This window comes from Grammomys surdaster, unplaced genomic scaffold (genome assembly GCF_004785775.1).
Source record: "Grammomys surdaster isolate TR1022 unplaced genomic scaffold, NIH_TR_1.0 63, whole genome shotgun sequence".
In the NCBI taxonomy this organism is placed as follows: domain Eukaryota; kingdom Metazoa; phylum Chordata; class Mammalia; order Rodentia; family Muridae; genus Grammomys; species Grammomys surdaster.
This window is the reverse complement of record NW_021604565.1, coordinates 350,902-368,224: the sequence shown is the minus strand read 5'-3', so window position 1 is coordinate 368,224 and position 17,323 is coordinate 350,902. Positions and strand designations below refer to the sequence as shown.

The window sequence follows — 17,323 nt, the reverse complement described above, 5'->3', positions numbered from 1 at the left end:
TTTTTCCATGTCTTTGAAGAATTGTGTTAACATTTTGATGGAGATTGCATTGAATCTGTAGATTGCCTTTGGTCGGATGGCCATTTTTCCTATGTTAATTCTGCCAATCCATGAGCATGGGAGATCTCTCCATTTTCTGAGATCTTGGATTTCTTTCTTGAGAGACTTGAAGTTATTGTCATATAGATCTTTCACTTGCTTGGTTAGAATCACATCAAGATATTTTATATTATTTGTGGCCATTACGAAGGGCATTGTTTCCCTAATTTCTTTCTGAGCCTGTTTATCATTTGTATAAAGGAAGGCTACTAATTTATTTGGGTTAATTTTATATCCAGCCACTTTGCTGAAGCTGTTTATCAGCTGGAGAAGTTCTCTGGTAGAATTTTTGGGGTCACTTATATATATTATCATATCATCTGCAAATAGTGATACCTTTATTTCTTCCTTGCCAGTTTGTATCCCCTTGATCTCTTTTTGTTGACTTATTGTTTGAGGTAGCATTTCAAGTACTATTTTGAATAGATAAGGGGAGAGTGGACATCCTTGTCTTGTCCCTATTTTAGTGGGATTGCTTCATGTATCTCTCCATTTAATTTGATATTGGCTGTTGGTTTGCAGTAAATTGCTTTTATTATATTTAATTATGGGCCTTGAATTCCTGATCTCTCCAATATTTTAACATAAAGGGGTGTCAAATGTTTTTTCTGCATCTAAGATGATGATGTGATTTTTTTTCCTTTGAATTTGTTTATATAGTGGATTACATTAATGGATTTTCACATATTGAACCAACCTTGCATCCCTGGGATGAAGCATACTTGTTTGTGGTGAATGATGGTTTTGATGTGGATTCAGTTTGCAAGAATTTTATTGAATGTTTTTGTATGGATATTCATAAGTAAAATTGATCTGAAGTTCTCTTTTTTGGTTGAGTCCTTGTGTGGTTTAGGTGTCAGAGTAATTGTGGCTTTACAGAATGAATTAGGTAGTGTTCCTTCTGTTTCTATTTTATCGAATAGTTTAAGGAATATTTATATTAGGTCTTCTTTGAAGGTCTGGTAGAATTCTGCACTAAATCTGTCTGGCCCTCAACTTTTTTGGTTGGGAGGTTTTTAATGACTTCTATTTCCTTATAGGATATGGGCCTGTTTAGATAGTTTACTGGCTCTTGATTTAGCTTTGGTGTGTGGTATCTGTCTAGAAAACCATCCATTTCATCTAGATTTTTCAGTATTGTTGAGTATAGGCTTTTGTGTAGGATCTGATGATTTTTTTGAATTTCCTTTGTATCTGTGGTTATGTCTCCCTTTTCATTTCTGATTTTATTAATTCGAATACTGCCTGTAGGCCCTTTAGTTAGTTTGGCTAGGGGTTTATCTATCTTGTTGATTCTTAAGAGAACCAGCTTTTGGTTTTGTTGATTCTTTGTATTGTTCTCTTTCTATTTGATTGATTTCAGCCTAAATTTGACTCTTTCCTGCCCTCTACTTCTTTTGGGAGTGTTTGCTTCCTTTTGTTCTAGAGCTCTCAGATGTGCTGTTAAGTTGCTAGTGTAGGATCTCTCCAGTTTCTTTACTAGGGCACTTAGTGCTATGAATTCTCCTCTTAGCACTCCTTTCATTGTATCCCATAAGTTTGGGCATGTTATGTCAACATTTTCATTGAATTCTAGGAAGTCTTTAATTTCTTTATTTGTTCCCTGATCAAGTTATCATTGAGTAGAGAGTTGTTCAGTTTCCATGTGTATTCTTTTTGTTGTTTTTGCTGTTATTGAAGACCAGCCTTAGGCCATGGTGATGTGATAGGATGCATGGGATTATTTCAGTCTTTGTGTATTGGTTGAGGGTTGTTTTTTGACCAATTATATGGTCAATTTAGAGGAAGGTACCATGTGATGCTGAGAAGAAGGTGTATTTTTTGTTTTAGGGTGAAATGTTCTATAGATATATGTTAAATCCATTTGGTTCAGAACCTCTATTAGTTTCACTGTGTCTCTGTTTAATTTTTGTTTCAATGACCTGCCCATTAGTGAGAGTGGGGTGTTGAATTTTCCAACTATTATTGTGTGGGGTTCAATGTATATTTTGAGCTTTAGTAAAGTTTCTTTTATGAATGCGGGTGCCCTTGCATTTAGAGCATAGATGTTCAGAATTGAGACTTTCTCATGGTGGATTTTCCCTTTAATAAATATGAAATGTCCTTCCTCATCATGCTTGATAATTTTTGGTTGAAAGTCTATTTTATTGGATATTAGAGTAGCAACTCCACCTCGTTTCTTCCGACCATTTGCTTGGAAGACCTTTTTCCAGCCTTTCACGCTGAGATAGTATCTGTCTTTGTAATGAGGTGTGTTTCTTGTATGCAGCAAAATGCTGGATCCTGTTTGCATAACCAGTCTGTTAGCTTATGTCTTTTTATAGGTGAGTGGAGTCCATTAATATTGAGAGATTAAAGTTAGTTCCTGTTATGTTTGTTTTTGTAGGTGGCATTATGTGTCTGTGGCTTTGTTGTGAGATGATTAATTTCTTTTCTTTGATGTAGGCACCTTTCTTGTGTTGAAGTTTTCCTTCTTGAATCCTCTGTAGGGCTGGATTGATAGATACTGTTTGAATTTGATTTTGTTCTGGAATATTTTGGTTTCGCCATCTATGTTGAGAGTTTTGCTGGGTATTGTAGCCTGGGCTGGCATTTGTGTTCTCTTAGATTCTACGTGACCTCTTGTAGGAGGAGCTAAGGTGGGAGGAGTAAGGAGAGGATGAGGAAAAGGAAGAGGAGGAGCTAGAGAGGGCAGAAATATAGGAGGATGAAGAGCCACACAGGTATGGAGACCACTCACAGGTAAAAACTTATATTTAGGTTAACTAATTGGGAAACACCTCTAATTGGATGGGTATATTGTTATTGAGCATTACCAAACATATGAAGCCTTTGATTAATATTTAAGCATTAGAGTCTCATTTTCCTACCAGGCACTTGTGGATGGCAGGATGGTCTGGGCAATGCCCAGCGTTTTGGAGACAGCATGGAAGATTGGCAGAGACATCTCCTATGCTGGCGTCTTGTGGGTGGTAGGGCTGGTGTTTCTGGCTGGCCGTATCTAGCTGCATCGAGCACATGCCCTCTGGCCACAGAACATGGTGGTTGAGCTAGGCAGACCTGCTGCAGCTTAGATAGTTGGCTTGACCAGTGGCTGTTTTAAATTACTTCAACAACCTCTGACCAGGATCTTCTGGCCTTCATAGTCTCTGTTGAGAAGTCTGGTGTAATTCAGATAGGTCTATGTATGTATGTTACTTGGCCCTTTTCCCTTGCAACTTTTAATATTCTTTCTTTGTTTTGTGCATTTAGTGTTTTGATTATTATGTGACAAGAGGATTTTCTTTTCTGGTCCTATTTATTTGGTGTTCTATAGGCTTCTTGTACTTTTATGGCTATCTCCTTTTCTGGTCCCATTTATTTGGTATTCTATAGGCTTCTTGTTCTTTTATGGCTATTTCTTTCTTTAGGTTGGGGAAATTTTCTTTAATCATTTTGTTGAAGATATTTTCAGGTCTTTTGAGCAGGGAATCTTTGTTTTCCTCTATTGCAGTTATTGATGTTTTGGGTTAGGAGTTTTTTTATGTTTTGAATTTTCTTTGACAGTTGGGTCAATCTCATCTAGGGTATCTACTACACCTGAGATTCTCTCTTCTATTTCTTATTGTCTGTTGCTGATTCTTACTCTGTAATTCCTGACCTCTTTCCTAGGTTTTCCATGTTCAGGGTTGCCTCCATTTGTGTTTTCTTTATTGTTTCTACTTCTACTTTTAGGTCTTGGACTGCTTTATTCAGTCCTTCACCTGTTTGTATTTTTCTGTATTTCTGTTGTGCCTAGATTGTAAAACAACCGCAAAGAAACCCCAGGAATCACACCACCAATGTAAGCATATGAGGGTCTTTATTCAAGGTCAAGCTTGGGCCATCAACCCTCCTGATGGAACAGGAAGGAGAGTGAACCTCCAGGTCTAAGTGAAGGGGAGTTATAAAAGAAAAAACTGCAAGTGGTGGTTTCCAATTCCTTGGCATTACATGAGAAGGTAAAGGAATGTTGGTCTTTAAGCTACTTGGTTTACAGTACCTGGTTCAACCACAAGGAGCCAAGCATACATCAAAAAGGAGCATCTTGACCTGGTAAAGACTTAGGTTTTCTTAGCCCACTCTGTTGTTACCAGCTAGCTGCAGCTGTTGAGGCTATTTTGCAACTGCCAGGGACATTTTGTGATTTTTCTCAGACCTCAGGGGAGGGGCCCATGCCTCTCTAGAACAAGTTAACTTAGAATTGAGTCTTAAAACAAAATGAAGTTTTATTCTGCTACCTCAGTCCCTTCATTACTTTAAGGGATTTGTTTCCTCTTTAAGGGCTTCTACCTGTTTACCTATGTTTTCCTGTATTTCTTTAAGTGAATTATTTGTATCTTCCTTAAAGGATTCTATTATCTTCATGAGATAGCATTTTAGGTCAGCTTACTGATTTTCAGGAACGTTGGTGTACTCAGAGCTTGCTGTGGTGGGAGAATTGAGTTCTGATGGTGCCGACATATATTGGCTTCTATTGCTCATTGTCTTGCACTTGCATCTGGTTATCCCTGGTGTTGGTTGGTCTGAGTGACTCTGTCTGGAGTCTGCCTCTTTTGTCCCTAGGTCACTTCAGGTATCCTGTTGGATCTTCTGACTGTGGAGCCTTCAAAGGGGCAGAGGAGCTGCTGATCTGTTGCCTTGGCTGCAGCAGATCTCCTGGGAGGCCTTCAGAATGTTCGTCTTCAGTGAAGCTGTGAAGCTGTTCTCCAGGGGAGCCTACGAACTGTAGTTTCTGTTTCCCTGTACAGCAGAACTCCAGGGAGGCTTTCAGTCTGTTGGGTCAGTTGCACTGCATGTGGCAGAGACCCTGAGAAGTCTTCAGACTGTGGTGTCAGTTGCCCTGTGTGCACAGGAACTCCTAGGATGCCTTTAAGCTGTAGTGTCTTCAGGGGAGCAGACAAGCTGGTGATCAGTTGCCCTGTATGCAGCAGATCTCCTGGGATGCCTCAGTCTGTGGTGTCTTCAAGGAAGCAGACTAGCTAGCAGTGTGTCCCAGCAGAAAGGACTGGCCAGAAGGGGAGTGGAATTTGGCAGACAGGGGTTTTGGGGATTGATGGGTCCACTGGGCTCCCTGCAGCAGTTGTGGGACTTGGCTAGGGTCCTTACCAGATGCCCTGAGTCCAACAGATCACTGGGATGCCTCATAGACTAGTATTTATAACATACTATCGTTTTAAGTTGTATGTATTAACATACAGACAGGATGAAGTATTGTAGCTTAGCACAGAGGTCTGTGAATATTATTGTAAGGTTCCTTAAATAATTATGTTCAGTTCTGAGGCAGAAAGAACTGTGTAGCTTTCAGTTTTGAAAAATTAATTTGAGTTTAACGGAATATCATAAACTTTTAGTCCATGCAGCTTCTGCTTAATACTACCCCTAGAACGTTTATTGTGATGTGGTCAGTGTGTTCTTTACACATGGCAGTCTTTACTTAGACACCTTGGAGATTTCTTTTGTGTGCTTGTTTACCTGTACTTTTTGTTTGTCTTGTTTTGTTGAGTTTTCAATACAAAGTTTCTCTGTGTAGCCCTGGCTATCCTGTATGTTACTATGAAGACCAGGCTGGACTTGAACTCCTGCCTCTGCCTCCCAAATGCTGGATTAAAGCCATGTGCCACCATCCCCTGGCTGCTTACCCCTGTACTTTTTTGGAAATTTTGCAATTTATCTTTACTCACCTCACAGAAATATTTGAGTACAATGCATTCTTTCTATTGTCTTACTTGTTAGTTTTGAGTGGGGTCAGAGTTCCATACTCATGTTAGACTAGTGGGAAGTTTCACGCTGTGTTCTGTGAAACCCAAAGATTCAGAAACCACTTAAGTGATCTAGAATTTGTTGCCCCATTTTCTAACTTTATAAGATTTTGACCATACCCAAGTCTCTATGATTTTGCCAATTCTTAGAAACTGCAAGGGATCATCCAGGAGCAGAATTATAGTAGTAGACTATTCAGTCCTAAACCATACGAACCTTCATCTGACCACATACAAGATGCAGTAATCCTATGCCTTCCTCATCCCGGGGGCAGGCAACCTGGGATCCTATTGTAAAGAGTTGGTCAAAATTATTCAAAGTAACCACTTCTGAAATGTTTCTCCTTCTCCACCTTGCTTTTTATATGAAGACCCTAACAACAGCTCTGGACTAATGGTTTCTCCTGTCTTCTAATTACACTGTTCTATTTCCGATATGGTCTGTTACCCCTTTGTCTCTAGAAGCTACGAGCCTCTTTATGTAGCCATCTAGTACAAATAAAAGATAGGTAGTTATCCAAGAAAACTGAGCCTGTTCACCAGTCTTGATGGTTTTTCCCATCCATTCTGTGTACACACACCGTGTGTGTGTGTGTGTGTGTGTGTGTGTGTGTGTGTGTGTGTGAGAGAGAGAGAGAGAGAGAGAGAGAGAAAGAGAGAGAGAGAGAAACTATTTTCCATCATACTCCAGAAGTCCTCAGAAGTCATGAACCAGAATCACTATTTAAAGGATTGTATTTTGTATGTGTGACGATGTGGCAGCACTTTTCATTCATTGAATTTCAGTTTGGCATTTAGGTATAGTGTGTAGACCTTGATATAAATGTTGTTCCTTAACTCTTATGACAGTACGTTTTCTTACATAACTCACGAAGACATCTGCAATTGCTTTAATGGTAAGTACAGTCAGCCTGTTTTTATAACTTTTTATTCTTATTTACTTTTGGTTTCTGGAGACAGGGTTTGTCTGTGTAGACCAGGCTGGCCTCTAGTTCAGAGATTTGCTTCTTTGAATTAAAGGCATGGGCCACTACCACCTGCTATATTTTTTGTAGATTCCCCATATACTCAGCCTGTCAGTATTTTCAGGAGTTGGAAATGTTTTTGCCTTTCTCTACAGTGGTGTGTTGATAGGCTGCTTCTGTTTTTCTTTTCATGGCAGTAACCTTTTTCTCTGCTTTTTTTTTTCATGTGTGGAAGGGCAGGGCAACCAAGGAACAAGGATCTTTAAATCAGCAGGATTTAGCAGCCTTTTGAAGGTCACAGTCAATAACAAGGCTTAAGCTGGATACAGGGAATGTGAAACATAAGTATTGTCATGAAACTGTACAGTAGGTAGTAGTCACAAGTAATACCTGGTGAGCAAAGTTAGGTGAATCTATTTTATAATTGTATTTCTAATCCTGTTCCACGTTTACTGCTTGAAATGACAATATGATATAGTAACTAAGGTGAAGGACCCTACATCCAAAATTGTGAAATAAAACTCTATGCTTGTTTATATTTATGCAGGTTTTCTAAAAGGATAGCATGTGTATTGCCCGTCCAGAGTAATCATTTGGCCAAGTTATCATTTCAAATACAAACTGAATTTTCAATGAAAAGACTGTTGGAAATACAAATGGCCTTGTCCTATTTTACCAGCCTAGTTTTTATACATTTTAATGAAGTTTGAGGAAAGCTTTACGAATGTGAAATAGCAAAAAAGCTCTGTAATATATGGCTTCAAAATAATATATGGTTACTTAAGGGTAACCTGGTACTCTATTATACCTAGTCTCTAGTGTCCTTTTGTTTCAATGGTTTGACTGCTTTAAGAGACAGTGTTTATACGAGACTAAAAGGGTATAGTCTCAGAATATATAGAACATCAAGTAAAAGAAAATAAGGATCTGAAAATTTCAGTGAGAATAGCTAAGTCTGAGAAAGTGAGTCTTTATGAACTGATGTATCTTCATTTAATGTGCAGAGTGCAGCAGCGTGTTATGGATGGCCTTCATTTTATTGAATCTGATGTCATTGGGCCTAGGTTTCTGATTTTTTTTTTTTTTTTTTTTTTTTTAAGACAGGGTCTCAGGTTGGCCTCAAACTCTTTGTATAGTCAAGGATGACCTCTGGTTCATCCTGCCTCTTCCCACTTGCCCTGGAAATATAGGCATGGGCCATGACCATGACCCATGACTTACGACTTACCTGTTGTCGGGGATAGAACCCAACCCAAGGCTTTTTTAGTAGGCTGGCACTCTACCAAATGAGAAACACCTCCAGCCTGTATTTGTCTTTCTGAATTTTTTAGATAAATTCTCAAGTAGCCCGTGGTGGCCTAAAACTCACTGTTTAGCAAAGGTTATCCTGGGATTCTTAATTCTTCTGCCTTCACCTCCCAAGTGCTGAGATTAAAAAACATGCACCACCTAACCTGGTATCCTGGGACCAAATCTACACTTCTGATTTCCAATCTCCCATTCTTACATCTCTTATGATCTACAGCATTCTTACAGTTGCTAAGTATTTATTTATTTTGCCAGGTGATACACTGTTGGCCATTCAGGCACCTTCTGGTACACAGCTGGAAGTACCTATTCCAGAAATGGTATGTAGCATAGCTGTTATACAAGTGGAAAAAAAAAATAGATCTACCATCTTACAAGACACAAATGTGTTTTTTGAGCCAAACAAGAACTATTAGAGTTTGAACATTTTTTGAGTTATTGCTATTAAGATATATAGCTAAAAACATTGATATCTAAATTTGAACATCTTCTGTACTTTGGTAAAAGTGGCTGAATGAAATCTGTACTTCCTTTCTCCCCTAATCTTGAAGTATTTAGGAATTTACATTATTAAAGCCTCATCTATGTAGGAAATCAAGTCAGTTGTCTTTTGCTTGATGGATGGAAAGGTTTTGGTGTGTGAAATTTATAAATTCAAACAGGATGTTGAGATTACCAGTCATGGTACCTTACTTCAGAGATTGGAGTTCATGCATGTGGAGAAGTTACAGAACATTACTGAGCACCACCAGGTAGCATCACAGACAGTACAATGGATGGCAGTGTACCCGTGTAGTAATCATCCCAGTATGTGAGACTGAAGGTTTATGTGAGGTTTGAAGCCAACCTGGACAATGTAGTAAAAGGCTATCAAGTAGTGATGAAACTGTGGGGCAGGAAAGAAATAGAAGGGAAGGGGGAAAGGATGGGACAGGTTAATTGTTTAGAATTCTACAACTACTTCTTTGATAATTACCATTTGAGCAAAATTTACCATTTAAGCACAAGTGGCTTACAGACCTTAGGATTACTGTTCTCTTGGTCAGTTTTTCAGTTTTTCATGTGTTGCATCCAAGCAACTTTGTTATGTGAATTTAGGTGTTAAATCCTAATTACTTTGCTAGTCTTTGCTTGAATCTTCAAGTTAGGTAGCCGTGATTAATACTTGCTTGTTTATACCCAATAACTTCAAAGGCACAGAATGGACAAAAGAAATACCAGATAAATCTGAAGAGTCACTCAGGACCTATCCATGTGCTACTTATAAATAAAGAATCCAGTTCATCTAAGCCAGTGGTTTTTCCTGTCCCCCCACCTGATGACCTTACACAGCCTTCCTCCCAGTCAACTTCGGTGACTCCACAGAAATCCACCATGGCTGCTGAAAACCTGCCTGAGCAACATGTTTCTGAAAGAAGCCAGACTTTCCAGCAGACACCAGCTACAGAAATGTCTTCAGGTTGGTAGAGAGTCTTTGGTATAAAAACTTCACATGAAAACATGAATACTATATGAAACAGCTCAGAGCTATTCCGAATTTGTCAGTTCTTATATCTGAGGCAAAATAATCTTACTCCATTTGGTATCCTCTATATGTCTGTCACTAGAAGAGATGTAAGGAAGATTTTATGGCATATCCTTTCTGTATTGCTAGACATATACATGTGTGTATATATATATATATATACATTATAGAAAAATGTATTCAGTTACAATGTTTAGAACTTTTTCTTCTGAGCACATACAAATGTCACTGCAGATGTTAAAAGCTGTATTATATATAACTTGTATTGTTTCCTAATGGAATACTTCATTGCTTCCACTTCAAGATTTCATAATCAATAATAATGAAACTAGAAAGATTTTATTTTGACATGGGTCAGTTTTTAAACTTTGTATTGCCTATGTATATCTTGCTTCTTTCTGTAAGTATTTTTATACTATAGTTGAAGAGCTGCAGAAGAGAAAGTATAGTTTTTAAGAAAATACTAATTAATTTCAATTTAATTGGAACATATAAAGCACACAAACTATATACTTTAGATTCAAACCAGTTGACACTTTTGGCTTCCACCAAAAATTTTAAAATTACAACAGCAAACTTAAGAAAACTGAATATTTTCTGTGTATCATTTAGTATAAAGAAAATGCTTGGGGCCTTATTAGACACTTTGAATACCAGATGAAAATGCTAGCTAATAAACCTGTTAAGATTTGTACGTGGGAATGTAGAAGTGAGAGTTATGCAGTGATGAGCATGGGAGTACGGGGACTTGGAAACTGTACTTTTGGAAATCCAAAGATAGCCTTCCAGGAGCTTCCGAGACAGAAAACTAGATATTTGCAATTAGAGCAGTGGAGAGAACATTAAGGGTAGAACAGGGTGCTACCAAGGAGGATAGGAAAGAGAAATAATAGGCAGATTTGAGAAATACTGTTTAGGCAAAGTAAGTTTTGATGTATAAGATACAGAGATAAAATGAACAGGAGAAATGAAGTATTGTTGTGTGAGTAGAATTATATAACACTTGTGACAACATACTAAGTTTTAGAAGAATGGAGACACTTTACCTCTGTATTTTCAGTTTGATGCCAAGAAAGCAGTAGGTACTCATGAGATTTGTTTTTCCATGTTCTAGTACCTTTATTGCCTTTATTCTGCCCATCAAACTAGTAATGTGACTATCACTATTAAAACTTAATTGCCCCTATTACATTTCTGTTTCCAACAGGATCTATTAGTGGAGACATCATTGATGAACTGATGTCTTCTGATGGTAAGAAGTTGAAAATTGTACTACTGGATATATATTACTAGAGTTTAAATGCCAAGTGACTCAGTATTAAAGTGTAGAATCTTTTAGAATTTTTATTTACTAGCATTTTAAGAGAAAGAACCTGTAAAGAAAACTTTTATTGAAAACTATTGGCACACTGGCCCAGGAGGAATTGAATAGTATGTCACAACCAACAGTTTTGTATGGACTTCCACCACAGGCTATTTCATGCTGCCCACCTCAATCACTGGACTATGACTAACATTAGCCAGGGTGCTTTTTGAAATGTATGAAATGGTTATTATAAGTCAACTGTCTGTAGTATGCTATTTAATAATCTCTCTGGGCTTTTGTGCAAGTTTTTGGACTAAGCTGTGAGAAATTTTATGTTAATCATCATAGTTCATGTAGAAACCAACTCTAACAATGAAACTTTTTCCTTTGCAGTGTTTCCTCTCTTACGGCTTTCTCCTACCCCAGCAGATGACTACAACTTTAATTTAGATGATAATGAAGGAGTTTGTGATCTGTTTGATGTTCAGATACTAAATTATTAGATTCCATGGAAACTTGGGACTGTTATCTACCTCTAACTGTAACATTTTAGAATTCTTAATAACCCAAGTATTTAAAATTATGAATGTAACACCTTTTTAGTTCACAGATTCTGAAGTGTTCTTCCCTAACATTCTATTTTTTACTTCACAAAACTTGAAAGGGCTCAGACTGCTTTTGAGGGGCATGATTAACTTTCCACCAGCATGCCCCTCCAGTGATTAGTTTCATTCAATGCTGAATTCTGTAGCTTCCTCTCCTTAGAGGGCAGTTACAGTAGGCTTCAGTTCATCACAACAAAACATTGTCCAGAAGATCACTTATTTGTCTTATGTTTTTACTGCCGCAAAGCTGTTTCTATGTATCCTTCAAACAGACATGCACTGCCATATATAAAGTGAAGGATATCACTGTTGAGTGAACAGATTTTGTGAAGTGCCTTCTGTTTTAGCACTTTAAATCTATCAGTTTGTTGACTTCTGACATTCCACTTTCCTAAAGTATAGGAAAGATCTGTTTATGTAGTTTGTTTTTAATATGTGCCAATGCCTGTACATTAACAAGATTTAAAGAAATAAAAGTTTTATGAAACATTCAATTTATTGATCTTTGGGGTAATGTGATTCACTGTCATTGTATTACAACTGAGCCATTAGTCGTGTTGCTTCATCAACGTTAGCTGCTTCATTTTCATGGTGCTTCTGAAGAATCAAAAGGAAGGAAGTTAAAAACAAAACACCTAAGTAGCAGCAGACCAAACTTCCTTGAATACAAACTGTTACCTAGTTTAATTCTTCTAATTTACATCTTTTCCTTTGGAAATATAATACAATCCATATTTAGACTTAATGTTTGAATATGGCTGAATATACCATATACAACAAAATGCTAAGTAAAAATTATAGTGGAATCCTAGTAGATTCATTGTACCTAGTGTACATTAGAATGAAACAATTGTTTTTCATTGTATCAAGGGTAGACATTAGAATAAATAGATGTTTTCTTAGGACTGAAACCTTAAAGAAATTTTTGTGGCAAACTTTTCTATGAATTACAGAATTGTTTTTCTGAAGGAGCTTTAGAGCCTTTACAAGACTTTGGTCAGAAGATAATTCTGGCACACCTGGAACATCTTGCATTATCGGGTATTGCAAACTGCACAATAACAAATAAGCTTGTAGGGATGTGATGCTTTCCTTCACAAAACAGGTTAGATCAGGGGCTTTCATATGAGGAATTTACACCCAAAAAACTACTTTTATGGACCATTTAGTAAATATGCTTTTGCATTGCTGTTGGAGATTCAGTCCAAGGAGGCTGTATTTCCTTGCTTCCAGCAAGACCTTAATTCATCCTCAGGTGACCCTTTCTTTGATTGTAGCATGTGACCCAGAACAAGGACAACATACACTTCAAGAGTAATAGCCTTCACTGCATCAGTCAAGAAAACAACTAATTTCTACTTACCAGCTCTTTCTGCACAGATTTAAGAGAAAGGCTTTTTGAGAAGTTTGCAAGTTCTTTCTGTATATTTACAAAAGCTCTGTTCATTCTGTTGACTTTTTCATGATTCATAATGTTTATCTGTTAAAAAAAATCATCCATAGTCTCATAACTATTAAAGATAAAATGTTCTCATCATTTTATCTTGTTAAGCATAAAAACGTTAAGTACTGGACTGTCTTAGCAGGTAATGGCATCTGCTGTGCAAGCTAGGCCCCTGAGTTTGATCCTCTGCCCTAAGATATACTCAAGCCTACACATGCATGCATGCATGTGATATGCACGCGCGAGCACACACACACACACACACACACACACACACACACACACACACACACGGTTTTTTTTAAGCATATAAATTTTTCACTAAACTGATAATTCACACTAAAATTATAGTTGTCTTATGAGAGTTAGTCAGAAAGTTTGTATTTTTAATAACAATCATGTTGATTTACCTCACACTTTAAGATTTTAAAGATATAAACAGATTAAAATATGTTATCTGGGATTAGAAAGATGGCCCAGGGGCCAAAGTTCAGTTTTCAGTAACCACACTATTGTGGCTCATAACTATCTCTAAGGGATCTGACAGCCTCTTCTGGACTCTGCAGGCCCACACAGAAGTGAGACATAACATACATTAAGGAAAACAAATTTTTTTTTAATGTGACCAGTCCTAGCTATGTTGCATAACTCTCATTTATAAAATAAGGAACGTGGATCAAACGTTTTTAGTCTCTTCAAATATTAAACTACTAAGCCCTTTCTGGATCACTTTCTCTAGAAGGATGTTCCAGTAGCCCTCTTGAATCTTAAGCATGGAGAAGAAATGGTGCATTAAACAATGCTACCAGGTTTTCCTTAAAAGCCTTTGGCTCCTTTGTACCACCGTCTAACCAGTACTCCTCCCTGACTACTCCCAGAAACACCACATTGATTTGCTGCTTTGTGAAAAATTCAAAACACTGACTCTGACTGTCTTTGGAATCACTGCTTAATGAGTTCACCAAACATAGTCTAATGGCCTGTTCATCTCAAAGTCCTGAGCTGTCCGACCTCTACTCCTATGAGACACCTTCAGCTTACAGTTTGCTTGTTCTAGTCACAGTAGGCGTTCACTCAAAACTTTGTTCAATCCTCACCGTTCACTAGCATGGATTCCAAACTGTTAATCACTTATTTATAGCCATTTCTTTTCTCCCTTGACCAACTTTGGTAACCCGGCTAAGCACAGTTGAACTGAGTCCAGATGTTAAGCTAACTAAAGTCACAACTGGCTGCCTGGCTTCATTAAATTAATTATCACAAATTTTAGTTTATCATTTACATCAAGTCTAAAAAAGCTACTTTCTGAAGATATGAACTCTAGGCTACCTACTTAGACCCGTTCTCTGATCCTATCAGCTTATGTAAAAGTTCTAGTATATCATAGTTCAACAAAGTAATCTTCCTTAAATAGACTACACTCTTTCCTCGATTGGAGTGATGAATGTTTTTGGTAGAAGATGCTGCTCCCAAGATTCTCCAGCTCTCTATAATTAACTCCTCATCTTCATTCAGGTCCTTTAAACTACAAAGACAACCCTGTGGAAAACTCGAGTTACATCCAGTTTTACTTCCTCCATAGTTAAGAAATCACAAATCTCCTTTAGAAACTATATCCCAGTTCTTGAGAGAAACAAAAAAAGTTGAACCTTTTTAGTTTTACAGGTAGTTTCTGGGAGGGGTGGAGGGCTTCTCTGTGTTAAACAGCCCTGGCTGTCCTGGAACTCACTTTGTAGACCAAGCTGGCCTTGAACTCATAGATATCTGCCTGCTTTTGCCTCCTGAGTCCTGAGATTAAATGTGTGTACCATCACTGCCTCGACAAAAGTGAGTTTTTAATGGATTGTTATTACAACTGTTACATCCTAGAAAGCTGGCTCATTATTTAAGCTAACGTATGATCTACTTAATCATTAAAAATTTTTCTCATATATTTTGAAGTATAAAGACTTAGATTTTTCATGTGTATATTGGACATCTGCATAAGTTTATGTCCACCATGTGTATACAGGGTTCCACACAGGCCAGACAAGGATATCAGATCCCTAAAACTGGAGTTATAGTCAGTTGTGAGCATGGTCCTCTGCCAAAGGCAGTTCTTAATCCTAGGCCATCTCTCAAGCACCTATTTTGAAGAATAACAAAATGTATTTCAACCAAATTCTTCATTTTATAGGCTTTTAAATTCCAATCTACTAGCTACCAAACTGCTGGATTACATTGTACACCTTTGCTAGTGAAACCTTGTATATATTCAGAGTAAACTAGTAAGAACTGCCCTTCATATGGTCTGAACAGTGATTTCTATAGTCTCATACAGCTTAGTAGGCTACTGTGTAGAATCTCATATATATGGAGTTGGGGGTGGGGGAGTTAGTTTTACCCTCGTCTTAAATTTGTATTTTAAAAGGGAGGATATTTACCTTAATATTTTTAAAAAGTCTTGTCTAGTAAAAAAGGCTATGAACTTCTGTTAAGTAACAAAATCCCACTGTTAGTTTACATTTTGCTTATAAACAATCTCAGAATACTTACCTTCTTAAGATTAGTAGTAACTGGTTTTGCCTTGTTTTTAGCCTTGAAAGTTTTGTGGATAGCTATATGAAATACATTCCTGGACTTCTGCCCTTTTAGTTTGTTCTTGGCCATTGTCTAGAAAAAAGAAAGAGGTTCAGTTAAACTGCTTTTATTTTGAACCACAAATCAATTTAAAATTTTAAAGACCATCTTAGTTCTGATTATTTTAAAAGTTGTCACATAAATTCTCTGTCTTTCACTCCTAGACATTTTATCAGGTTTTGAGATATGAGACACACATATCTCAGTCGTTCCTGAACCCTAGCACCAGGTCTGAGACACCTAGTTAAGATATGTTGGTTGTCAACACACATAAGAAAGCATTATCCTCATCTTAGAGATTTAAAAAGTGATGCAAAGATTTAAAGCCATACAAGTTAGACTAGAGATCATTATACTATACTGCTTCTCTCATGAACAAAAACCTGCTACATTTTCTACTTTTGTTCGATTAGATCATAAAATCATGCCAGGCACCTGTTGTATTTAAAGTTTGTTATCTTCACTTCCACTGTATGTTTCTGGGTGCTTTTCTGCTGCAACTCTGTGTCGATTTTGAAATCTTTACTGATTTTGAAGTCTTTACTGAAAGTTTCCGAAGTTTTTGAACAAATCAACTCCACACAGTGGTAATTTTTATAAAGTATGAAATGATAAACGCCCAGAAATTAAAAACATCAATGGTTGTCCAGACATACACGGGGCAATATGCCTTGGTCTATTCATCCTTGGTACTCTTGATTCTGACCTAAAATCTGTTCTATCTTCCTTCCCTTTGCAGTTTGCTCAAACTTTCTATCTTGGCTAAAACTTCCAATACAGCATCAATATGCATACACAGGGAATATGCATATACAACGAATATACAGTACTTACTACAGGTGTCTGGCATGTTTTTGTTTATGATCTAATCAAACAATATGGATACACAATATGCATATATATGTTCCCATATATACTACACACACACACACACACACACACACACACACACACATATATATATATATATATATATATATATATATATATATATGTATGTATATGGAAACAACACACTCTTGAACCCTAACAGTACTTCTGCTTTAAAATATAATTAACAGCAGAAAATACATGAGTAAAATAAAAAGCCATTCAACCTATTATCTAACCTCCCCCATCTCTCCCCCATCTACCTTCTCATCTAGTATTCACTAATCATTTACTAAGCATGAAGTTATAAAGACACACAAACAGCCAGATGGGTATTTTACATGCACAAATACTAACATCAACATGAAACATACAAAAAGCGTTACAGACTCGAATGACGAGCGACGCTATGGAAACAAAGGTTAGAGAAGACAGTAGCCAGGTTTTCGGAAAACTGCTAACTTTAAAATTGTGATGAAGTCACTGTTAAAACACCCTGCCAAGGGGGTGGCCGAAAGGTTTCGAGCCTGGGCACCCCGGGAGTTCCATCGCCCACGAGGAGTTGATAGAGGACTAGAAGGTGGCAGAACAGAGGCCTCGGAGCAGCCGCAGCCAGCATTCCCACCACGCCCTGCCTGGGCCCCAAGCATTTCACCCACAGCGCTCCGAAAAACCCCATTAGCTTCTAACCAAAGTTCACGAGGCACTTCAGGTTCGCAGTGACGCCAACCACAAGCTCAAGACACAGGAAGTTCCGGAAAGAGGAGCCAGTCATGTGAGTTCTTTACAGCCGTAACCCCAC

General features: G+C 37.6%; 2 protein-coding genes across 6 annotated transcripts in view; one reads left to right on the top strand and one right to left on the bottom strand.

The window, feature by feature from the left end:
- The window catches only part of E2f5 (E2F transcription factor 5), a 23,187-nt gene extending 11,105 nt beyond the window's left edge, over positions 1-12,082 (top strand). For both annotated transcript variants that reach the window (XM_028766584.1, XM_028766593.1), the window contains exons 4-8: positions 6,732-6,775; positions 8,408-8,472; positions 9,347-9,611; positions 10,885-10,929; positions 11,377-12,082. In XM_028766584.1, the coding sequence (XP_028622417.1) occupies positions 6,732-6,775; positions 8,408-8,472; positions 9,347-9,611; positions 10,885-10,929; positions 11,377-11,486 (529 nt within the window). In that variant the 3' untranslated portion in view covers positions 11,487-12,082. The remainder of the gene's footprint in view (positions 1-6,731; positions 6,776-8,407; positions 8,473-9,346; positions 9,612-10,884; positions 10,930-11,376) is intronic.
- Positions 12,062-17,323, bottom strand: Rbis (ribosomal biogenesis factor). 4 transcript variants are annotated; one of them, XM_028766604.1, is made up of 4 exons: positions 17,212-17,323; positions 15,568-15,684; positions 12,952-13,068; positions 12,062-12,185 (listed from the first exon to the last, which is right to left on the bottom strand). In XM_028766604.1, the coding sequence occupies exons 2-4, from the start codon at positions 15,679-15,681 to the stop codon at positions 12,123-12,125; spliced, it is 294 nt and encodes a 97-aa protein (XP_028622437.1). In that variant the 5' UTR covers positions 15,682-15,684; positions 17,212-17,323; the 3' UTR covers positions 12,062-12,122. The 4 variants fall into 4 exon arrangements, with proteins under 4 accessions (XP_028622437.1, XP_028622455.1, XP_028622465.1 ...); XM_028766622.1 differs by having other exon boundaries at positions 17,181-17,271; XM_028766632.1 differs by lacking the exon at positions 17,212-17,323 and adding an exon at positions 17,015-17,166.